We start from the raw sequence: 24066 nt of genomic DNA on the forward strand, positions 1-24066 counted from the left end.
TAGGTGCAAAGAAGTGAGCGGCAATCAGCTTTGCACAGAAAACGGGAAGGTCGACGGTGTTGAGAAAGAAAAATTCAGACTTTTTTTACATTATTTCAGTTTGCTGGATGTTAGAAAACGGCATCAAATCATAATATATATATAATATATATGTTTATATGACGCGAGCATGGCTTACGCGGTTTTTCACACGTGTTTTCCGTGCTCAAAGTACATGTTTGTATGACGGTCGAGTGAGTCTGCGAATGCGCGATCGCGGGATACCGAAAAGACCACTTTTAAGTTCTAGGGGTTGAAAGTGGGCTTTTCTGTACTGTGCGCATGCGCTGTTGCGAACTAATCTGACGTCACGTGACCCTAACCTGAATTTCGTTTTTCATGAAAAAACGCGTTATATACTCTAGTTATATAGAGAATCGTGTGCAACAAAGAGGCAACGGTCTTTTCCCTTCGTGTATTTGCAATATTGATATTCGGCTGACCTACGATTTGTATTGCAAACTTACGTTCGGCCCGAAAAAACCGAGTTTGCCTCCTTGTTACGCAATGTACTATTCTTACGTGTTATTTGTTTCTACAAATATACACTTATACACGCGGGGTCATTTAATCCAATTACCTGCTGCATACCCGTGTACATTTTTCAGTATTATAGAGTATATGAGGTACAGTTATATACGGAGGCAATGAACCTTGATTTTAGTCTGGCAAATCTATTAACGTAATATGTAGATGCTACACGCATACGTGTGCATGCCTGCGAATAGGTAATCGCTCGGGGGTTCTTCTAGCTGTTATTAAACGGTAATATTTCTTCACGAAGTTTCAGTCGCTGTAACGTTTTCGTCTACGGATGGGAATTTATTTTCATCTGTAATTATATACTGACATATATGCTAAAATTTATTCTCGACGCAAATTTTTTAAGCATCTCGTCGAACGTGTTTAGTTTATAGAAACACCGAGGTCAACTCTTATTATTTCCGTTAAATCATCGCTGAGATTATACATTCTTCTCGCATTATCGATATAAAAACTACCGTAGTTGCCTTAGCCGAATGATAAAAAAGACGAACGAAGTTATAACGAAAGAAGAAGAAGAAGAAGAAGATACCTATTGATATAGACTTATTTACCTACTTGGAACTGAGTTCCGTATACGTATTATACACAACACTCTACACCGGTATATGCGTATGCGATAAGTATAAGATCCTTGATACTTCTTACCTTGAAAATCACTCCGTCCATCTTCTGAGGTGAGAAAAAAAACCGGCGAGTGGTGATGTCTGGGACTTTGGAGTCGTAAACAGGAAATGAGCCAGGAATTTTGCCTCTTCTAGAAATTGTTGCATATGAGCGCAATGATTCGTCATCATCCATCTTGATCCATCGGTAGACAAATGACGTCATCCGTATGTAACCTGTAACTTTAAAAATTGTTCGTATATGGTATAAGAAGAGTTTCATCTGCCATTTAATATACTCTGTCGCATTTGCTTTCTATTCACAAGTTTTTTTTTTCACTTCTGTTACTATATTAGTCTTAAATATATGCTATTTTTTATTGCTCCAGACAAAAGGTCCGTTAGAATTTATACCTCCGTTGTACTCTATTATATAGAATGAGAGCAATGAACGAAGAGGACGACGAGGCGTGATAAAGAGTAATTGGCCGGTGCGAAGTGTCGTATCGATCATCACAGAGTCGAGATCCTGATCGTGAGAATCGCTAATTACCCGGCTCCTTGCCAATCTTGGTGACTGGACACTTTAATCGTGTAACTTTTAACATTATCTACAATATATGTATATACGTCCAAAGTTCGCCGTGAATGGTTAGATCGGAGTATATAACCACATACATGAGTATACCTAATTACAGTTGATGAATTCACATCGTTATATCCGCCTGGTCATCTCTGCAAAAATAAATAATAAAAACAGAATGTGCGCCAAAGTCAGTAAAAAAACGTTCTCATCCTTTCCGTTACGGGTTCCTCGTCTACTTCGTCTATATTTTGTACGCAAACAGCTTCGGGCCTTCCGAACCAATTAATCCATCCTAATTATTCATCATTACCTCAAGTACAACTATTCGCTAAAAGCATCACGGCGGATATGAGACCTGCACTTCCATGCACCACGGAGTGAACATGCAATTAGCGACTGAAAAAGAATGCCGAGGATTTTGCTTATTATCAACTACTCGCAAGGGTGTTATATATATTTATTTAATTTAAACACAACGATATTACGTGCTGGGCCGGTTTATTTTTTACATTGCTTCCGCCAAACTCTGCGGTGTTCCGATCTCTCTGCTTCGGAAGGCAAACTCCACGGATAGGAGAATCCCGTTAGGATTTTTCTCGTCTCTCCGAATCAACAGAGTATAGTAGGTAGGTAGGTATAAGGTACTCCAAAGGAACGGCAACCGGCTGTGGTATCAGAAGGCAGCGGTACAATCTTCGGCCGCCCGCAGTTTATGCAATAATTGTACCCACTGCGAGCCTGTGGCTGACCGTTCCACGTTTCTTTTGCTTTCTGTGATTAATTTTTTTGTCGGATTGTTTTTTCTTTATTTCCCGATATTCTTTGCAGTCGCGGAAAGACTTTATTCAGTGGGAATGTGGGCTTCGCTTGTAGTAGATACTTGCAGTGTATAGTATAATAATAAACGAACCTACATTATACCTACTCAGCAATCGACGTATTTATAACGGATCTAGAAGACAGGGTACGACACGTGTTAACCTACATTTCGTGATTAAACCGCCTGCAAGGATCGATTCTGTATCCGAATTAAGTCTATAGGTGTAACGCTGTTACTTGTGTATTCGCCATATAATATGTTGTGCGTAATTTTGAAGGACTCTATTTAATGGGTGATGACTTTTCATTCAATCTCCACAATTTGTTTCGTAAATTAACAAAGTAGTAAACTTTGTTGATAAACAGTACTGACAAACAGTACTGGCTGGGCCCAGCAGAAACGTCTAGAACATAAATTTTGGTTGTCCTCTCTTCGATCTTCGCCGACGAAAAACATGAAGTATATTCAATATAATACTAAAACAATATATAATTAAATGAAAAATTGGAAAAATATATTTACGACATAATTGCGTATAACGTGTACGTAGAATGAGTGGATTTTTTTATGCTAACACGTAAAACCACAGTACGAATATAAAGAAATCTGCAAATAAGAAGTAAAGAAAGACGACGGAAATTTAATTTTACGATCGCGTTCAAGACGCGCATCGCTTCCGCAGGTGTATCTACCTACCTAAGAACCGAGGTACATACTAAAATATTCAATCCATCTTCCTACTGCATGCACGCGGTGGATACAATCGGCAGAGTATATGTACGATCGTTGCTTACAACCGGATGTCTGTCGAGTACCCGACTTCCGGATGTCGCATCCCGTGAAGACTACAGCCATTCAACTGATGTAATTCGACGATTGCACCACGTTTATATCATGTATATGTTGTTTTTTTCTTAAATGGATGACACGTCACTGATATTGAACTCAGGTACAATAGGCGCGATTATTGCCGATTTTTCTAAATTCCTCTTTGACTTTTCAAACAATCTTTTTCTTCGCCGTTAGAGTAAAAATTCCAAGACAGGTTTACAGGCATCGAACGCGGTTCGATGTTCCTTTGTTCTCGCGCGGAGCCTCGTCTTCTTCTCGGCGGTGAGTCATCGCCCGAAGGGAGCACTAGACGAGACCAGACAGGCAAGTTGAAGAAGAAGAAGAAGAAGAAGAAAAAGAACAAAAAAAAGAAAGAAGTCGACAAGCCTCCGAATTGCAATACGTAGTTATTCCCTGACCAAGCGATTGCACATGCGTAAATTCACAAGCTGCTCCGCACTTCGTTCGAAACTAAACGAAACATTCCATTTTCGGTTGTGTACGTCGATTTTCAGTAAAGTAAACAGTAGATCGGGTTACAATATTTTTGCATAACAATGCAGCTACACGATTAAGACGATCGTCCGATAAAAGGAAGTTTGAGTAACGATCGATCAAGCAGTGTACATTATACCTCAAGTTCTGTGGTCTTTATAGTGAGAATGATGGGTCCAATCACGTGAAAACATACCGTGAAATGAACCGAGGATTAAATTGAGGTAACGATTCGAACCGATAAGAGGAAACGATAAATGAGAACCACCATTTAATATATGCAAAAGCCCGTAATATATATCCGTAAGCGATATACAGAAGTGTTAAGAAGTTGCGTGGATATTGGTGTACAGTTAAATTCGTTGCGACTTTATGTTCGATACTAAATTCAGTTCCTGTATAGCAACAGTCCGCACAGCTGGAAGCACTGCAGCTTCGCTCATTACTTGCGATATTTTCTAACTGTCGATGTCAGCTCTTACGGTTACGGCGGGGAACGAAAACCGCAATCGTACACAAAAGTGCGTGCAGAGAAAAATCAATCAATGTCGTATTTTGCGTACTACGTGCTTCCTCAAGTTCACATCCTCTACATACATCATACCTTTAACCGTTACAATAGCTCATGAGGAGGAACTGAAGACCATTTTTAAATTATCGGACGTGTATGATTATAATATGTAACTACCGTTTTATTATCACGTGATGATGTACGTATCAGGTATACGTAGTCTTAACAACAGCATATTATGTCTTATGATACATATAATATTTCTACGATAAAGATAAAAGGAGGAAAAAGAAGGAAGGAAATTTCTTATCCCTTGCTTGCACAGTCATCGGTCATCGATCTTAAACTGCACCGGCAATCCACGCCTTAACGTCCCTCCGTTTCAACTCGGATTTCCTCGGGTGATGGGCGCAGTTTAGTCCGCGCGGTCAACGCTGCGGGGTTACTGACCTCTCCGCCTGCACACCTCGCCCCTTTCCATCTCTTCATCTCTGCATCGCGAATCCTGCGGCTCTTCTCAGGTCCAGCTATCCACGCCTTCATTTTTATCCACGATTTCTTCATTCGGTGTTTATTACTGCTTAGTTGATTCAACATCTACGTGTTCAACGCTGCAGTTTAGAATTCGTATCCGCAATATTTCACCCTGCAATTCATGAAAATTCTACATATTCATCGTCGAACACAAGTGACCGCAACAGGATTAAACGTATAGCTCGTAATTTATGGCATCCCGCATGGATGGATATATGTCCGTATTCCCTGGTAGTGCAGGAAGCCTATACAATGGGGAGGCATTAATGGAGTCCATCTCGGTCTTCGTAGTCATTCTCGTCATCATCGACGGTCTCAAAGTACAAACCGCAGGAGCAGGGTTATTATTCTAGCTGCATATTACACCGTAGACATGTAGCGCCACGTGCAGCATCGTAGAGCCATGATGTCATAAAGGTATGCTGCGCCAAGTCCAACAGCCTGCGACGACCACCGTGAGGACAACGACGACTGGTCGCCGTGTCAACCGTTGCACATATCACGGTAAAATGAGCTGCAAAAGTTCAATTGCAGAACGTCCAAAGCACGGAAGACGGACGAAGAGCAGGGGAAGAAGGTGGAGGAGGTCTTGGACTCCATTGCACGTTGCAGGTATGGGCATACGTATCCGCACCTTGCCCACTACCTTGCATAACTGCTCGTCCTACACCCTCTCCACGGTTGTCGCTTGCTATACTCCGTCATGCGGTTCGATTGTACGATTACACGATTACGCGAGAGCTCAGGCCTAGCGGTCCGCCTTAAAACTGCACCTCCTGGGTTTCGTCGCGCCCGAAGTAACTCGGTGATTAGCGTTGACGCTGTTACGGGATTCCTGTGGCACTTTATACGGTTCCGTAGATGAAAAATTTCACAGTTCAGCCCGATACGCGTTTGTGATCGCAGAAAACCGTTTCTCCGAATCTTGTACCAAAATTTATGATTATTAGATTACGAGTACGATATGAAGAATCCCAATGATTTCTCTGGAGTTCTGTTCAACCAGTACGCTTCTTCCTTATCTCCGCCTGTCGCTCTCTCTCTTTTTCTCTACATACCTTTACATCTATTTTCGAGTCCGAGAATCCATGTATCTTTAACGGGGAAATTACCAATTATGACGCTACAGGCCTTTCATCCGCCAGCGAAAGTTGTACGTGAGATGTTATACTACATCCTTGAATGGGTTTGAGAGTGTAGGAAAATAGCTTTTGCAGCTAAGTGAAGGTATATATATAGATCCGCACATGAATGTGTTGGTAGAATGAAATTTCTATGATTGTAAGCGAGTGAGTGAGACGGTCAGTCAAGTTCAACACTATCTCATCATTGTCTTAGCATCACGACACTTACCGTGACTCTCCGATGTAATCCTGCTAACTGCAAACTCATACACGTATTTCTCGTATAACACTCCTTTCCAGTGATTCTGTGAAAATAATTCAGAAATCGTAACAGCGGCAAAGAGTAAACTTTTATTTAAGCACCTTTCAGCATTTTGCACTGTACGAAACTGGAAATGAAGGGTAGCTAGCGATCTCCAATCGAGCAGAAGGATATTAACCAACGTGGTCCATAATATTACAGCAGCACGAAAAGTCGAGAAATAACTGAAGGGTCGTTTCTGAAGCGTGTGAATCATTTTTCACCGCATACACAGCAGGCACAATCGATCATTTTCCTGCAGCAGTGAATACCAAGCACCGTTACACATTCTGCTCTAAGTAAAACTACGTGGTCGTTGATTGGAATGGTCGAGTTCCCTCCAGACGTATCCCGAAAATAAATTCGAAATCACGCGCGGTAAAACAAAAATTTTCAGAATATTTTTAAGAAATAGTAAAGATTGCGGAGTGCAATTTGTTGGAAAGAAGCTAAAGTGTCTTTCTCCGTCTGTTAGACGTATACCCGTACGCTGATTACCTGGATAGATTTCTTAGAATTTTTCGGCGTTCACTAAGACCGCAATAAAGTAAGCCATATACCCATCACCGCGATAGTCAAAGTTAAAGTTTGTTCCTGGCAAAGTTAAGCCAGTTTACGCAGTAATACCAAGAACAGTAATCTTTGAGACACTGTGAATCGCAAATTTTTCCTTGGCACACATATACTTATACAGTCAGTTGACCTTTCACGCATTCAAGGTGATTAACCCTTCTCCTCAGTCTCGATTTAATTACCAATTGCTTGCTCATGCCTTATATTATATTAAATACACTTTAATTTCATTATCTGCTTCTTCTTCTTCCAGCAACCGTGGCGGTCGCAAGCACGGTGCAGATCGAATGCGCGAGCGAATCAATCATCGTGCATATTTCGACGGAGGGTAACTCCGCGTTTCACGGTCTTGTATATCCACGAGGCCTTTCGAAGAACAGCTCGTGCCTACAGGAATACAGGAGTCAGCCGGCCCCCATTACCTACACCCTACCCCTTAGGTCGTGCAACACTATGCCGACCGAGCTGGTAAGCGTAATTTTGATAAATTAATGGAAATTGGAAAATAATATTTGAATAAAAACAGAGGCCGGAGTCTGGAAAGAATTTAATCCGATAGTTATTGAGTAACAGTGATACGGTCGATCAAAAATACCCGTGGACATCATGTCTACGTGCCTGTAGCGAAGATACAGAGAACGAGTTTATCACTTATAAGTTTACTCTTCGATGCTTCCTTCTTCCATTCTTTCGATTACTTGCCAATTCAATCAAAATTCATGTTCATTTTTCTCTACGACATTCCTACTTGTCGGTAAAGTTCGGTTTACCGAGGGACTACATACGTGTGTCGGATAAAAAAAAAAAACGTAAAAAATCTCACTCGTAGAAAGAGAGAGAGAATATAATCCGGTGTATACACATGTAAGAGCAAGATATGCATAGGCACGGGGAACGACGTATAAGTGTACCCGTACCAGAAGAGAGCCCGGTCACATAACGGTCCAGTTATGGAAGCGAGGAAGCCATCGCCATCGCCATCAGGTTTGCCGTTTGCACCACCGACGACGACATGGCAGCTGCCATGCCCGTGCATTCGCTTTGTAACAGACCGTTTTCTCCATCTGGGTTTTGTGCCAATGTATGAGGTAGATGGCGAGTTTACTATTTCATAACCACGTTACACGGCTGCTGGGCGTATTGAACACTAAACGCCCGGCACGTCTCCTCACACCGGATGTCTGAGTCGCCGATGATGCGTCTGAAAAATCTACAAACCTCGACATCGAAATTCGAATATTCCCTCAGCTTGGAATTGCGTAACACTCATCTCAGAGTTACAACACGATGGACCTGCGTCGTTTATTACATGACCTATACCTGTGTATTGCGTGGATGAATGGGAATTGGAAATATAGTAAATTAACTTTGATGATTTGAAACCCACGCTGATGAGGATGGCCACGTTTTCATCTTTTTACAGCATCTTTGAATGCGTGGGCGTAACGCGTATACTATGCAGTACACTGCACGAGGTTTAAACGTATTCCTTCGTCCTTGCCACTACGCAATATTGATACTCGTTGTAACGGGTACCAGAGCAGTACGATAAAAATAAAATCCCTGGTCGCAAGTGATAATCCAACTAGCGATATGGATCGAGCAGTTTTTGTCAAGTCACAATCAGGGGTGAACGGTAGAAGGTTAAAAAACCACACTGATGAACGTTATGAAACTTGGACATGGTGAACGCGACATTCCACAATTTATGTTCAATTGGGTTAGTCCGCTCATCGCGACTTCCTCGCTTCCGCCTCCACCTTGGCGCTTTGCTCACTCGTGGTCGCGGTCCGCTAAAGAAACCGTTTCATTATTCCACTCTTCCATTCCATTACGTTACATTCTCCCGGCGACGTCGACGGGGTTAGTCTTTTCATTCCGTAGTTGTCTCACGCGAAGTTGGGTAACGGCGTTTATGTCATTTGTATGCAACTATTTAAACCGCAACGTGTTCCATCTAGGGTATAAAGTACCTCCAATATATAGCTAGATACTTCATGATGGATCTGCTACCCTCCATCCGTCCGTTTCTTGGTCAGAATTTACTTACAATTAGTTAGTAAAACTTATCCACGCTTAGATGTATCTACGAGTAGACCACTATCTGTAACGTGTATAACTGCACCCACATCAGCGTAGGTGGCCCTAAGGTCGACCGGTGAATTATTACATCGCGCGTACATGAAAATACCCACCACCTACGTCCCATACTCGCTGTCGCCCAATGCGCCCACGGCTGAAGTCAAAAAAACAAAGTGAACAACAGAGAAGAGACAGAAAACAGACCTGAACACCGCATTTATTACCGTGAGAGTCCTTCTCTCGGAGGTCAAAGACTTTTCGCGAGGTCGTTTTTGTCACTATAATTATATATCGTTCGATTAATCTTCTACCGCGTCACATTTTCGATTCTTACATAAGGGGATATTGTAATTCTAGGGGATTTGATCTAACGAAGGATTACGGCGTAGAGAAAGAGGTTATCTTAGAGGAAAAAATCAGACGCTCCATAAATTATTTTCTACTTTCTTTTACACACGTGTATTTTGACCACAGCCTGATTATTGATTATTGATAAGAATGATGTTTCGTGAAGGAAGTAAATATTTAATCCGACGAAAAAGAAAAAGAGGAGATCAAATTTCGCAACTCGAATGAAGAGAACCTTTGATACTACAAAGTACTCCTAGTAGAATTCAAATGATCTTTCCTAATATTCCGGTATATTATACCGCATATATACGAGCTAATTAACAATAAGTGTAATGCACGCGTATGTGTAACTATGACATAAACAGTATTGGTATGGACGTACGTTAATACTCGCCTAGCATCATTTTACGCAATTGCGTAAGCTTATACAGGTAGATACGTGTTCACGCGTACGTGTATAATACTCGTCTATTGTTTTCCTTTGTCGAAGTTGCGTTATTTCCAGTTGAATCATCAACAACCCCTCCTGATCTGTTCAGCGACGAAACCGCGATGAGTCGCGTATTTGTTATTACTAAGAAAAAAAGTGGATAAAAATTTATGCAAGAGGCTCATCATCGCCATTGTCGTCATACCCAATTGCCGGGTGAAGGAACGGGAGCTATCTGCGAGATTCAAACGAATAAACGCTTGAAAACTTTACAATCTGCGGCCTAGGATTAGTCATCGACGACGGAGAAAAGGATACTCGGCCCTGAGCCTTCACCGTGGGCTGCGCAGCCGTAGCTGACAATGAGTTTGCAATCACCTGATCGGAGTCTCGACTCTGTCGAATTACAAAAGTAAAAGTTGCCGCCAGAGCCGATAAAAATCCCACTTGATGAACACATGAAAGTTACAAAGCTTTGTGATACCTTACAGGACAGAATAAATTCGCAATGTCCTATAACCGTGACGCTAAATTTTTGACAGTTAAAAAATTGTCCCGGTCGTCTCTCTCCGTAAATGGCTCGCGGTTCGGAGTCGTGTGGTGAAAACTACCCACGCTGGAACTCGTCTGACTTCTCTCCTTAAAGCCTGCCTCGGATGTGTGCCTCTACAATCCTCCCGATAGTGGCTCTACGGTTGCGTTGGCGAGCGAAACCCGCACCGCAACGCGCTAAACCTACGACTTTCCTGCGATTCGCCAAGGTCGCTCGAAGGACCGCGACCGGATACCTGGAGAACGCTGAGAATCGATTCATCGGCTATTTCGAGCTATGCTCTCGGCTCTAGACGATGGTCGCGGCCATGCGTGTCCGCTCATACCGAGCAACTCATTTTTCCTGCTCATCCCAGCTCAAGAATTTACTTTTAATGATTATTATTCAGACGTCAAACCTATAGGCATAATAATGCCAGAGGTCGAGGATTCGGACAGCGAAATTGCTTTCGAAATCCAGCATATACCAGGATAAAAAACATTACCAAGAATTCATTAATTCTTGCTGCTCACCTTCGACGTTCCGATTACTTTTGTCTTTTTTTTCGTTGTAAAGACTCGGTCCCCCACGTACATCTCATATGTTTTCTTAGCTCTGGTGGGATGGTTTCGAAGCTGAGCCTACGGGTGACTTGACCAAGGTGAAAGTGAAATTTCGGAACGACGCGACGTCTTCTCGTAGGCGCAGGACGAGGTGGCATGGCGAGGGGCATCTTTGTCCGGCGGTTCTTGACTTAACACTCCTTCTTTGTAGGCTGAGCAAGTCCGTCCGTAGCTCTCTCGAGAGAGTCTCTTCCAAAATATTTACTGCACACAAACGGTGATAATTAATATGCATACATGGATACCTATACTCGGTTGAACTTACAGGTATATACCGAAAATGTTACGAAATTGTGTGTACAGCTTAAGGGAATTTACATCAGGTTGTTTTGTATTGATGATTCGATATAAAAACAAGTATCCCAAGAGGGTGAAATGCGGAATAGGTGAAACTGTCGACCGGAAAAATCCTTGAGTGGATGATGCTTGGCCGTACGGTCAAGTTACGGGCTGAAATCTTAGAAAACAACAGATCTCCGTTACTTGCGGTATGCTTTCACACGCGCTTTCTCAATCGCATACAAAAATCGCCGACTGATTCCTTTCCTTTTTCCACGCATGCAATGTATCCGACGCTTATAATCCCATAATACAGTGAACGAAATTTTGAGTCTTTCATTAAAAAATTATATCTCGTATTATATGACTGTAAAAATAAAATAAGAGAAAGTACGTGTGTCCTCTTCTCGATGTGTTTAGACATAAGCGGTACATCATGCGGCAGTATGCGTGGGTATAATGTATCCGTACTCACTGACTATCACTTATGAGCTTCTTACCGAAATTTTGAAGCAAATATGCAACAGTTATGGCCATTTTTCCTTTGCTTAGGTTCAACAATTCTATGAAAACATTCTTTTTGAATTACGGGTAGGTGCTTTTCTACGGTGAAGTGGAACGACAGACCGTACATACGTTATTATACATACAAGCATAAGTGTGTACATAAATATGCAAATATTGTAAGATGCGTATGTGCAGTGTTCCGTAAGTTACCATACATAGGCAATAGATCGCTTAACACCCGGTTAATTACACGCCTCGCAGTGCCAAATCTGTAGTTTATACAGAATAAACTTTCTGCAGCTCAATACTCCTACATTTGGGGAATCGTCGTCCAACTCCACATGCGGGTGAATGCGAAGTCAGCTCTCGAAGGTCAAGCCTGACTTTCATCCGCGAAAACATCAATTTTATTTCGTCTCTTCGTTTACGAATTCCTGTGTTTAAATTACGGCACTCCGTGAGGTTTTCTGCGAAACAGAAAGGCGACTTACGACCGTCAATAGACACCGCCATCGTGAATGGAAATGGTCCATGAAAAACATCACGATTCTTGGGTGGATCGTTCTTTCAGCCCTTGGACGCTCAGCACAGCCGTTTTCCAATGCGTGCGATCCGCGAGCTTTATAATTTACCGTGCGCGGAGCAAATCGAGCTACGCAAACGAGTAAATTGACGGTTAGTACCGTGACTCTACCGCGGTTAAGTAGTAGATTCACAAGTTTACTGGATATAATCACTGCTTTGGAAACTGGATGCGACCTTTCCTCGGTTACAGATGCAGTTTAAACCGCGAGTAACGATGATTCTGTTCGATCTGCTATATCTAATAAATCGAAAAAGCTTCCAATTCATTCACCGTCTGCAATCAGAATTTAAGAAACAAACAGGAGTCCGTTAGACATTACAGCAAAGTTCAATATCGGAGTCAGTTGTACACTCAAACCTGATCTGCATAAAATTTTGAATGCCGATGAAATGGCAACAAATAAGAAGCAATTAGTTATTATAACCTTTGCGGCTTGGCAATTATGATCGTCGTTTCACGGTTTGTGTAAAACACAAAAGTGATTAGTTTCTTACTGATAGGTGCATACACGCGTGTAATGAATAATCTTTCACGATGCGTGTACATGTGTATAATGCCGAAGATTCTGGAACTAGTTCTTATTGAATGTTCGCAATATATGCATCTATAACGTGACGCTGCCAGTAAGAACACAGAAGGGATGTTCTTCCATGTGAACCAGCAGTAGGGCCGGTCCCTCGAGAATCTCGCTACCTTTGTCTCCCCTGCATGGCTCCTACTTATTATTTTCTTCTCTCTTTCTCGTCAACTCCACAATAAGGTCAATAAAAGCACCGACAGCGACGCGAAGCGTTCCTCGGTGACGTCAACGTATGTGGCGAATCGTCCGCCATAGAAGGTACAGCTGCTCTTTCTCGGAGAACATAATCACCGATAAATAACCATAAGATATACTCGGATAATGGTGGATTAGTGTCAAAAGAGCGCAGGGAAAATTAAAACCATACAGAATATGTACCTCGTCCTCAAGGATACAATCGAGCCAGGATTCTAAAGGATATAAACGGTCGGACAAAGGTAACAGCTGCATATAACGCGTGTAGTGAGGTCTTGAGGAGTACGTACATCGGCAGTCTACTGGTCCTCACATAAACATCCTTTAAACTTGCAACGTCAAGGTCGCATTCCTCCTCAATCCTCGAGTGCCCGGGACCTGCGAGACACTGTCACAAGCCCGATCCTCGGAACCGGCTCAACGAGTGTGTGTCGCCAGCTCCGCGTAATCTTCGTAAACGAGTCTCGCACCGTTCAGGGGGAAAATACTTCTGCCTTTGCGGTATAAAATTAGTATACGCACTCAGTTTTTCATCGTTTTATAAGAAGTCGTAGGCGTATATTTAACGGCTGAGATGCGAGATTATCGACTAGATTCAATGTGTTGCTGATGCTTTATGTTACATCGTTATATATATGTACACGAAGATCGCATGTCAAGCGCGTCATATCTAATCGCTTATACGCGTTACATAAGCTAAGATTGTCCTTCAGGAAGTACCCGACACGTAACATTTGTACGAGTACGATAATTATTAACCATGCGGTTTCTGAGTCAAGTACGTTGCGGATTCATCGTGTATAAAGAACTCCAAAGATAGAAGCGCATCATCGCTATACCTATAATACGTACGTTATAAACACAAATTTATTTTTGTTGTCTTATTTTTCAACTCTAGATAAGATCATGTAACAGCAGAAGCACAGCAACGGTTACAGCAACGATTTACCGAAGCCTCAAGGTCTTTCCTCGAATGACGAGTTTCACTAATCATCGGTTGGAGACCGAATGTTGAATATTGTTGTTAAAAAAGCATAGCTAAACGGTACGCGCAGATACATACATCTTCGATTCTCTACACGTATTTGCCTGTACGGTGTGCATATAATACATAATATCTCGCTGTCTCGCTTCTATAGGCACGAGGCAGTCAGTCCGCACCATGGCACTTTTTTTTATTCTTCTTTTATCTACTTCTTATCTCTCTTCTACCTATGACGATCGATAATTAATACGTTACGTCGATCCGGATGTATAATATCATCTTGTTTGATGTCTCTAACGGGAACAAGGCTGTGCAGTTTGTCCGTGTCCGGTTGCTACAGCTCCAGCTGTTCAGACATGGAGTCATCCCCGTACAGCTAAGATATATTTATTTATAGTATACATAATCCCGATGACATTCAAGAGAGGCATAAGTAAAAACCAATATATTTTCACCAAAATACCTCTGTAGAATAAATCAATGAACAAGAATCTCGAGTTTTTCCGTGTTTGAAAACGATGTTATTTTTATCCTTCTTTCTTTTTGATAACCGAAAAAACGTCTCGACGGGATCTCGAGTGACTGGAGGAGAGAAAGAAGAGGCGGAGGAAAATGTGTGGGTTGAGAAATACGTGGGATGTGTGGCGGAAATCGGCTTCTCGCCCACTCATAAGATCGAGAATCACGTAATGTTTGTTGAATATGTTGATCGTATAATTCGTTTTAGATACACACACATGCGCGTACACAACTACGGGTGCACATCTTTAATACTGTGCGCTGTACCCAAAGAGTGTTGTGCGCGGGATAAAATCACTTAGTGCTGAAGAAGCGGAAACGCGATCTGTGCAAAGTAACTCTATCCGTACGTACTTGCACGTAGGTGTGTATTATATCGGGCCGTACTGTACGATATACTTCCAACCCTGTAACGTGGGTGCTGATACGATATACAGCATGTATGTATGTGTGCAGGACTGGATATAGGCACAGCCCCAAGTATGCAGCCGCATGGACGAGAATCCTATCCTTAGCCGTCGAGTACCTCGGGCGATGCACTCGCGATTGCAAATATCCTTGCTGAGGACGGTCTGGTAGAGGCCTCTGCTGCATGGGCGAAGGTCGTTGCCAGGAACTCCTATATATAACACACAGCTTATTATTTGCCCGTATACTGGTCGAGGCGGATGGTTTTTTCAGGCAACGCGCGATGCGAACGCCTACTCACCCTGATCGCCTTCTCAGAATCTTAAGAGAAAAAAAAGCGTTGCTTGGTCTTGGTAGAAAGATACCCGCAGATTATTTCGAAAACGCGGTTTAAATTACGCAAGTTCTTGTTCTCATAAGATGATCGAAGTTCACGAAACGAAATTTATCGTTCGGAGTAGCAGTGCTAAACTTTCTCGGCGAAGTGATTGGAAATGATATTTGTTTCTTATGGTATGAAAGTAAATTTTGTATAAAAAATTATGTAAATAAATTACAGTAATAATATTAATAACAACGGATGAGAGAACAAAAGCGGCAACAAATATCCAATACAAACAGAAACTGTTGATCAATATACGGCTTCATCAAACCGATCAGATAACAATAGAATCAAAAAAAAAGAGATAGAGTCCTTGAATGAAATTTCTCTGGGTATACAACCTTCCGTTTTTAGAAGGGACCATTTGTATGGTTGTTAACGCAAACATTTGACACTATTGTAGGTGTACCTCAGATATTCGAATAAGATATTCTTTGTATATGCTAATTTCTCGAGCCATAAATATCGAATACCCACTTTCAAGTCCTAATTTATAAGAGAACGATTAAAGCGCCTGGTTCCTTGACGAAGATATATTTTTGTAACAATATTACGAAAGATAAATTTATAAAGAAACGGAAAGTTTTCGCGAAAGTTACACGAGTGACTGCCAAACTGCATTGAAATGGGGAGGCCTTGATATTTGTTGATAAAAAAAAGACATCGAAGAATCATACGTTTACCGAAATTCGAGGCAAGGAATGGAGAATCTGAGGGCTGTGATTTATTGAAGGTGTTCCGGAGACGCCGGATCCCAACCTCTGAGCTGCCTTGACTGACCGGACATCGAACCCTGCAAGAAATGCAGCAGCAGATATAACCGCGATATACATATATACCTCCTCATACCTGCGTAATGCATATGGGCATAGATTTAATGTGCCGATGCACCGTATGAAAGTGCCAGGGTGTAGGATGAGCCATCGCGAACTGGTTAATTGATCCTTATTTCACATCCCGTTTATCGTCAACTCTTCAGTCCCTGCAAGCGCCCGTTCTTACACGAAGTAAGGGGAGTAAAGGTTGGAATCATATTGAAGTTAGTAACGTTGTCGTAACGATTCATGCTGAGGAAAAACCGTTATATTACGATTTTGGAATTGTCTGAATGACGATCATACTTTGAAATCTTAATTAATTAAAGATCATTGTAAAATTAAGAATACAGCAATTTTTTCTCCAATGTTTCGTTATGTTAACGTTACTAATTTCAATCTCGTAGTTTGGAAGCTCGTGCGGTCATTCGTATCGCCAGTTTTCTTTGGATAATTTAAAAAATTGATTTTTCAACGTTGCCGAATTCGTAGGATTTTCACGAAATAAGTCACGTCAGAACAGGACTGAATTGTATGAGAATCGGATTATGCGCAGGCAATTAAGCGCGTGCTAAGTACATACGTGTTTAGACGTTTGGATTCCTAGCGAGCGCGTTTAATACGACTCTTCACGAGAACGTGACCGCGTTTCGAATGAGGCCTTAATCGATGCAGAAAAAACAGTCGCGAGGAGGTAGCCGTACAATTCCGCTCGGCAGTCATGCAAAAATGTGTTGAATTCTGTTGAAAAAAACAACGCAAAAAGGAGAATATGTGTCAATTAGATTCGCAGGTGGCATTCCTCGGTGCCCCGGGACCAAACGAAGAACCACCGAGACAATACGAGAAGAGGGAATAGAGAGTCGAGAAAATAAAAACCGTACATAGTTTACCACCGACAACCCAACGTGCCGAGTTAACGTCGCGTCCATACATATGTACACATACATACTTAACAGCTGTTTATACTGTTACGATATGAATGAATAGCCGCGATGGCTTACAATTAGGGCATTCCTTACTCAATGCTGTACGAAAAAGCCTTGGAACACGTTACGCAACCTGCTGAGGACAAGTATATTATACTCTTCAATTCATCTATTGTCTCTCTTCTCCTCTACATATGTAGTCTAAACATTATACTGCGGATATTAGGTAGTCAGAGTGTCAATTATCTGTAATGCCTAATTAGTATCGTGACCGTATTCCGTCTATTTATCTGGAAATTTTTCATTCGCCTGTGATACAAGTCGTTGGAGATGCAACGACGTAAGGAATTAGCCCACTTTTTATTGAACCTTGCTGTCCTGGTCGATGTTCGGCGAGTCTAATTTCCGATTTCTAATGATACTGCAACGTGTACGTCATCACAATCCTAGATATTGTAAGAAAAAACAATTATTCACTACAATTGCGTCACTCGATTGTTCCGAACGTGACCAAAATTTCAATCATGTTAATATTTGTTTTCGATTTGTTTAAATCCTCATCTAATAATGTTTTAATATATTTGAATTTTTCAGGATGACGGTGGAATTGAATATTTCAACACAATAGTTGTCCAGCCTCATCTCAAATTAGTCACAAATCAAGGGAGAGGATTTCACGTGAGATGCCGATATCAAACTAGGGATAAAATTGTTACAAATGACAACACGCACGTCGCGATGTTACAGTCGCTTCCGCTTCAGGTAATTCAACGCTAACCAACGATACATACGAACCATATTTTGATTAGCAACAGCCAGAGTAGATAACTCGGCGGAAAAGAAACCATGTAGCAATTTTTATTTAAAAGAATCTAAACTTTTCGACCATTATCATTACTACAGTCTTTCTGCGTTTTTTTTTTTTGTTCACACCGTGACGAGTTTTGGGAAAACGACATATATTGATAGAATAGATGGGACTTTCTTTTACGAACCGGACACATTTTTGATTTGGCTGATTTTTCTTTACAGATTCTATATCGAAAAAAGGAGACACGTATTTGACAATTTTTTTTCTTTCACATATTTTGGAAAACAGAGGGGATCGAATTTGAGAATCTGGTGATTTTCGGCTTGTAGACTCATTTTCGAAAATTCGAAACTCCGGTTCTATTTGAGCTAAAAGGTTATTCCTTTTTTCATTTTAAAGCTATGGGAATGAATTTTGATAAAAAAAATAGTTTCATTGAAAATTATTAACAAATTCATATCGTTATAAGCAATTTAAATGTTTAAATCGATTTTCAACGAATCGTATTCGTATTCTACGTCAAATTTCGTCTCAATAAAGCATTTTTAATTGATGGAGATATTATTATTACTATTGGAAAAAAAATAATTTATCTAGCGTGGCACGTCACATCGGCGCGCGGGTTCCATTGCACGCCTCATTTTCTTGCCTCGTATCGTTTTTCTCTGTAATATAAATGATTATTCCATATGTTTAATTAAATAATGTTATTTATTAGCGAATAAGACTTTGTAAAAAATTGAACGAAAAATTGAATAAATAAAAAATATTATCGTAGCACGTAAAAAATGAATTTATTAAGATTTCAATATATTATTATTAGTAAATAAGTAGCTCGTTCTGCATTACACCCTACAATATTTACATTTGCTATCAATTAATATAATATAAAATATAAATATAAAATAAAATATATTGATATAATATTAATATATATATTAAGAGCAAATGTAAATATTCTCCGAAGTAATACAGAACGAGGTACTTACTAACTAATAATAATGTATTGAAATTTTAATAAATTAATTTTTTACGTGCTACGATAATATTTTTTATTCATTCAATTTTTCGTTCAATTTTTTATAAAGTCTTTGTTAATAAATAAAAAAATTGATAATACAAGGAAATTTGACGTAGAATACGATGGTTATACTAAGAACTCGGTACGAGGTGGGGGCAATCGTTAAAAATCGATTTAAACATTTTGATTGCTTAAAACCATACGAGTTTGTTAATCATTTTCAATGAAACTAGTTTTTTATCAAAATTCATTCTTTTAGCTTTAAAATGACAGAACCTTTTAACTCAAATAGAATCGGTGTTATGAATTTTTCAAAATGAGTCTACAAGCCGAAAATCACTAGATTCTCTAATTTTCGATCCCCGCTGTTTTCCAAAATGTGTGAAAGAAAAAAAATCCTGAAATACGTACCTCTTTTTTTCGATATAGAATCTGTAAAAAAAAATTCAGCCAAATAAAAAATGTGTCGGTCAGAAAAGTGTTCGGTTTATAAAAGAAAGTCCCAGATTTAAGAATTAAATTTCGACAAGAATTAAAGAATAAATGATACTCATGGCCTATAGCATCAGCATATTAAAAATACCTGTTACTCACCACTATCTTTAGGCAACTGCACCGATGCCTGGCTGCACGATGAAAATTTTCAGTGGAGATCCGACGCAGCACCAGGTTGCAGAAAATGTGAAGATTGGCGACCCGTTGACTCTGGTTATCAGCATTGACACTCAGGAGACGTATGGCCTGAGGATTTCAGATTGCCTCGTTCGGGATGGCTTTGGCTGGGGTGAACAGCGCCTGATAAATGACGAAGGGTATGTGGTAGTAAATCATATGGCGTACTGTACTATATGGACGGACAGTAAAACTGTGCTCTACAATTTTTCTTATTTACCTTCCAGCTGTCCAGTGGATAAGGAAATAATGGATCAGTTTACCTACAGCGAGGACAAGACTAAGGCAGAAGTAAACTTCCAGGCTCACAAATTTCCATACATCGCCAGCGTTTATTACCAGTGCAACGTTCAGCTCTGCGTGAAATTAGAAGGCGGATGTGAGAATACGGTAAATATAATAATTGTTTTCTCAAGAGCAATAATATTGAAATTACGTGCATTGTTGAGCTTTATTAATTATATTACGACGATAGTTTTCAAACAGTTGGAATATAAAGTTTCATTATCTTTTTTAATAGCCACCATCGTGCAACAGCAAAGGAAGACGGCGCAGGGATTTGCCAAGCGATAAGTCAAAGGGCGATATTAATACGGTGGAAGGCTTACCTGACAGTGGAACACCAGCTACGATCGAAGTCTTCAGTGGACTTTATGTGAACGAAGCTTCAGACACCACTTCAAAGTCGGATTACTTCAATGAAGTCTCTAAAGAAAGGGTATAAGACATTTATGAATATTCGATAATTTACTTAATTATTACAAAGTAAACTATCAAAGCAAAGCAGTAGATTGCTATAATATATCGCATCCCGGCGATGAGAGTGACATGACTCAAAAATTTGCAATTTTCAGTTGAGATTACATTTGGATTTCCAAAATTTGAATCTATAAGCTTGATAAGTGATATTTCTGTAATTGAAAAATTTGCCATCACAGAACAGAGACCAACAGGTAACTTCCATAATCTTGCAATGCTTTTACTCGCGGTTATTTACTTGTACTGAAAAATGACTATCGTTTAGCTGTGTCACTCTCATCGCCGGGGTGTGATATGACGTTACCTGAAAAATTCTCATTCTCTGCCCCAATCTACAAATCAACTAATTATTTCCTCCTGACAGACTATAGATGATCCGAATAGCATATGCATATCACAGAGGAGCTTCGCAATTGGCATAGCGATAGCTGGATTGATCCTGATGTTGGCGGTGGTTGCTGCGATTCTGGTTCTCTTGGCAAGGCGGCGGCACAAGAGCATTTCAACAACAGGATCATCAATCTATAGTGGCCCTTACACAAACACTGCCTACAGTCATAGCAGTTAAACTTTTGTAATTGTACTGGATATTACACATATCGAGTCGGCAGTATTTTTTGTTTGTTTTGAATATTATGTCTTTGGGGAGAAATCAAAGTTCAAAAAGTTACTATATGTACATATAGCAATGGATTTAAGAAAGAAAATCTTGCACTTCGACTACAGTGCTAGTTCAATATCATCATCAATACAGGAACGTATACGTAGTAAATGAAATGAATTTTAATATGTGGGCTAACAATAAGTATCCATTGTCCGTCTTTAGATATCATTGTGCCGTATACATCCCTCCTTGTGGTTATTCCCCTGGAAAGGGCGTGCCGGTATACACCCTCCTAATCCAACAATTAATTTTTCGAATTCCTAAAACTGCACTCACACGTACGAACACAAACAAACATAGATAAACATTCCTCCCATATTAGCCGTCCGTTAAAAAGCAATATTTATAATTTATAGCAATTAGTACGATAATTATATACGAGTAATTCACCTGCTGGCTTATCTGGCAAGAGTCAACTATTTCCTAGGTTGTTTACTTGTGACTAAATCAAACTTTTCAATGATAAGCCAATCGACATTTCTTGTTGGTTGCATTTTTTCACTCCTTTTTCTCTTAATATTACGATACGTTTGTTTGTCGTACAGCTATATTATATGTGATTGATAAAATAACATACATTTTCTAGAGGTAGCTACGAGACACGGTCATCATTTTTTGCATGTAATATGGTGAAGAGATTTTTTAATAGGTAATTTACATTGTTAGCTGAAAGCAAGGATATCTCATTTTTATCTCTATGTTGTTAATTTTGTATTAATCACTGGTGTCTCGCAATTACCTCTAACCGGCAACTATATATACTATACAAAACCTGTTATGAACAGAAAATGACAATTAGCTGCTACTTAGTCTTAACTCAGAGTATATTTACTTAGAGTATGATCCAATAACGCTTATTCATTTAATATTAACTAGGTAAATAAAATCAAGGTGCTGCCCTTGTGTTACTGCTCTTGCAATGGATCCAAGGATTTTCAAAGGCAAATTACTCGACTAGTTGTGAGTCGATAATGACCCTACATATTGAAAGCTGCATAACGCAAGAGTGTTAACATTAATCCAGCTAAAACAAAGCTAGGCTTATAAAATATACATAACTAAATTTAAATTAGGAAAAAAATCGCTGCTCATGAAGGCAGTCGAATAACTGGGTCTAATTCGGTGGTGGGTATATGGTTAAAACATCAAAGCAAAAATTGAAAACGATAAAAAAAAAAAATTAAAAAAGATGGGCGTAATAGATCATGAAAATTGCTGGAATGCTTATACGAATTCCGATTCAGAAAACGAATGCTAGATGAGAATTGCAAGAACGTTTATACTCCGGAAAAAGATTCCAGTCAATATATTTCTAAGGTTTCATAATAAAAGAAGACATAATTAAAACTTTAGAGAGCGAAAGATAACTTGGCTACATAACATATATCGAAGAAAATGACTTGGGAACTTTCTCGTAGTATTCACGTGGGTTGGAATTGTACGAGAAATACTTTTGCAGGCACTGAAAAAGTATTTTTTCTACGCAAAGTGGCGCTGGTTCAAAGTAACATTTTGGTATATAGATGTAACTGTATAGAAACTGAAAGAAAAAAAATAAGAAGCCTTAAATGATACTCTGGACCCTTGCCAAAAACGACAAAGTAAATTGTAAATACGAAAAATTTTATAACCATGTAATAACGAATTCATAAGCATATTTTCATAATTAAAACGTATTTAACTGTATTATTAATTAATTTTTTGCCAATTTACTTTTCCTCCTGGAAATGAGCCAAACTACATCTGTGTGCCAATGATTTCGTCATAGATAAATCATCGACACATACACATAATACTATAGCTCACTTGTCTCAATTTTATGAAGTTTTTCTGTTCATGATACCGTAGACGTAAATACCTGAGGGTTTCTCATAGTTGACCTCACTGGTCATGTATTTTTTTGACTTTGTGAAACAACGATGTGATGACTACGCATTGAACAAGTTTCACCGTGTAAAATGTGTGCAAACATCGAGCCATTCATTATTTAGCAAACTAATCTCTCATTCGATTATCAGTACTACTATTACAATAAATCACTTTACAACAAAAAAAAGTACCATCGATATTTTCTTTATCTTCTGCATTACCAGGATACCCGACATTAACCACTGAATGGAAAGAATAAGAATTATTCTAAAGTAAAGAAAGTACCAATTTAAAAGAAAACTTGACTCGAGATCAGACAAAACATATTTTTACTAAGCCCGGCTTAATTAAACGTGAATCGCTCATCAATTTCACAACACAGGTGCATATTTTGCCAGTTCGCTAGACCTCATTTTATAGTTCGCACTCATTCTTGACCAACTCGCATCTTTAAGAAGCTGATCATTTTGCCAAAATCCCCAATCCTGTCCAGTAGTTGCTGGTCTTCTATACATATCAGTTGGTCCTACAGGTTTCGGCAACCCTTTTAGAATTTGGAGTCTTAATCGCTGGTGGCTGCCGTAGGAAAAACCATTTCCTACACCCAAAATTGGGTCAAGCTTATTGTAAATCTCGCTGAAGCTCAGCCGAGAATTGAACCTCAGTCGTTCTTCCAAAATATCCTTAGCATTAGGAACTTTTGTCGGTTCTACATAATCTGAAACGTAATCACGTTGATTTTCCTCATACTAGCTGGACAAGCGAGTCCAAATCTAAATTGTCATGAATCCGCATAAAAGTAGTACCTTTTCTCATGACATCCGTGATATAATTACCATAGCCAGAGAATGTTACTCCAAAAAACTCCATTTTAGTTCGGTATAATTACAAAAATTCGCTTCCAAATATACATATTTCCTAAGTGACACAAGTAACATTATTCAGCTGTTTGATTTGACCCAATATTTGTAGAGTAGATATTGTTTTTCCAGCCACCTCCAGCTGTGTTCGTGTTATAAAGAGTAATTCATACATTCCAGTATGTCTCTGATCATATAGAAGGAACAATTTTTGAATCGATAGTACCGACGAACTTATAGCAAGT

General features: G+C 39.7%; 1 protein-coding gene and 1 pseudogene across 2 annotated transcripts in view; one reads left to right on the forward strand and one right to left on the reverse strand.

The window, feature by feature from the left end:
• LOC124409708 (cuticlin-4-like) overlaps positions 1-21131 on the forward strand; it is a 33283-nt gene extending 12152 nt beyond the window's left edge. The window contains exons 1-7 of one of the 2 annotated variants that reach the window (XM_046887494.1): positions 5456-5576; positions 7216-7430; positions 17760-17927; positions 19604-19809; positions 19897-20059; positions 20190-20387; positions 20793-21131. In XM_046887494.1, the coding sequence (XP_046743450.1) occupies positions 5474-5576; positions 7216-7430; positions 17760-17927; positions 19604-19809; positions 19897-20059; positions 20190-20387; positions 20793-20996 (1257 nt within the window). In that variant the 5' untranslated portion in view covers positions 5456-5473 and the 3' untranslated portion in view covers positions 20997-21131. Of the gene's footprint in view, positions 1-5455; positions 5577-7215; positions 7431-17759; positions 17928-19603; positions 19810-19896; positions 20060-20189; positions 20388-20792 lie in introns of those variants that run through there. The other variant, XM_046887493.1, reaches the window with a different exon arrangement.
• A 2143-nt stretch (positions 21132-23274) lies between these two features.
• On the reverse strand, positions 23275-24004 carry LOC124409709 (annotated as a pseudogene).
• Between the last annotated feature and the right edge of the window lie 62 nt (positions 24005-24066).

This window comes from Diprion similis, chromosome 8, assembly GCF_021155765.1.
Source record: "Diprion similis isolate iyDipSimi1 chromosome 8, iyDipSimi1.1, whole genome shotgun sequence".
NCBI classification, from domain to species: Eukaryota; Metazoa; Arthropoda; class Insecta; order Hymenoptera; family Diprionidae; genus Diprion; species Diprion similis.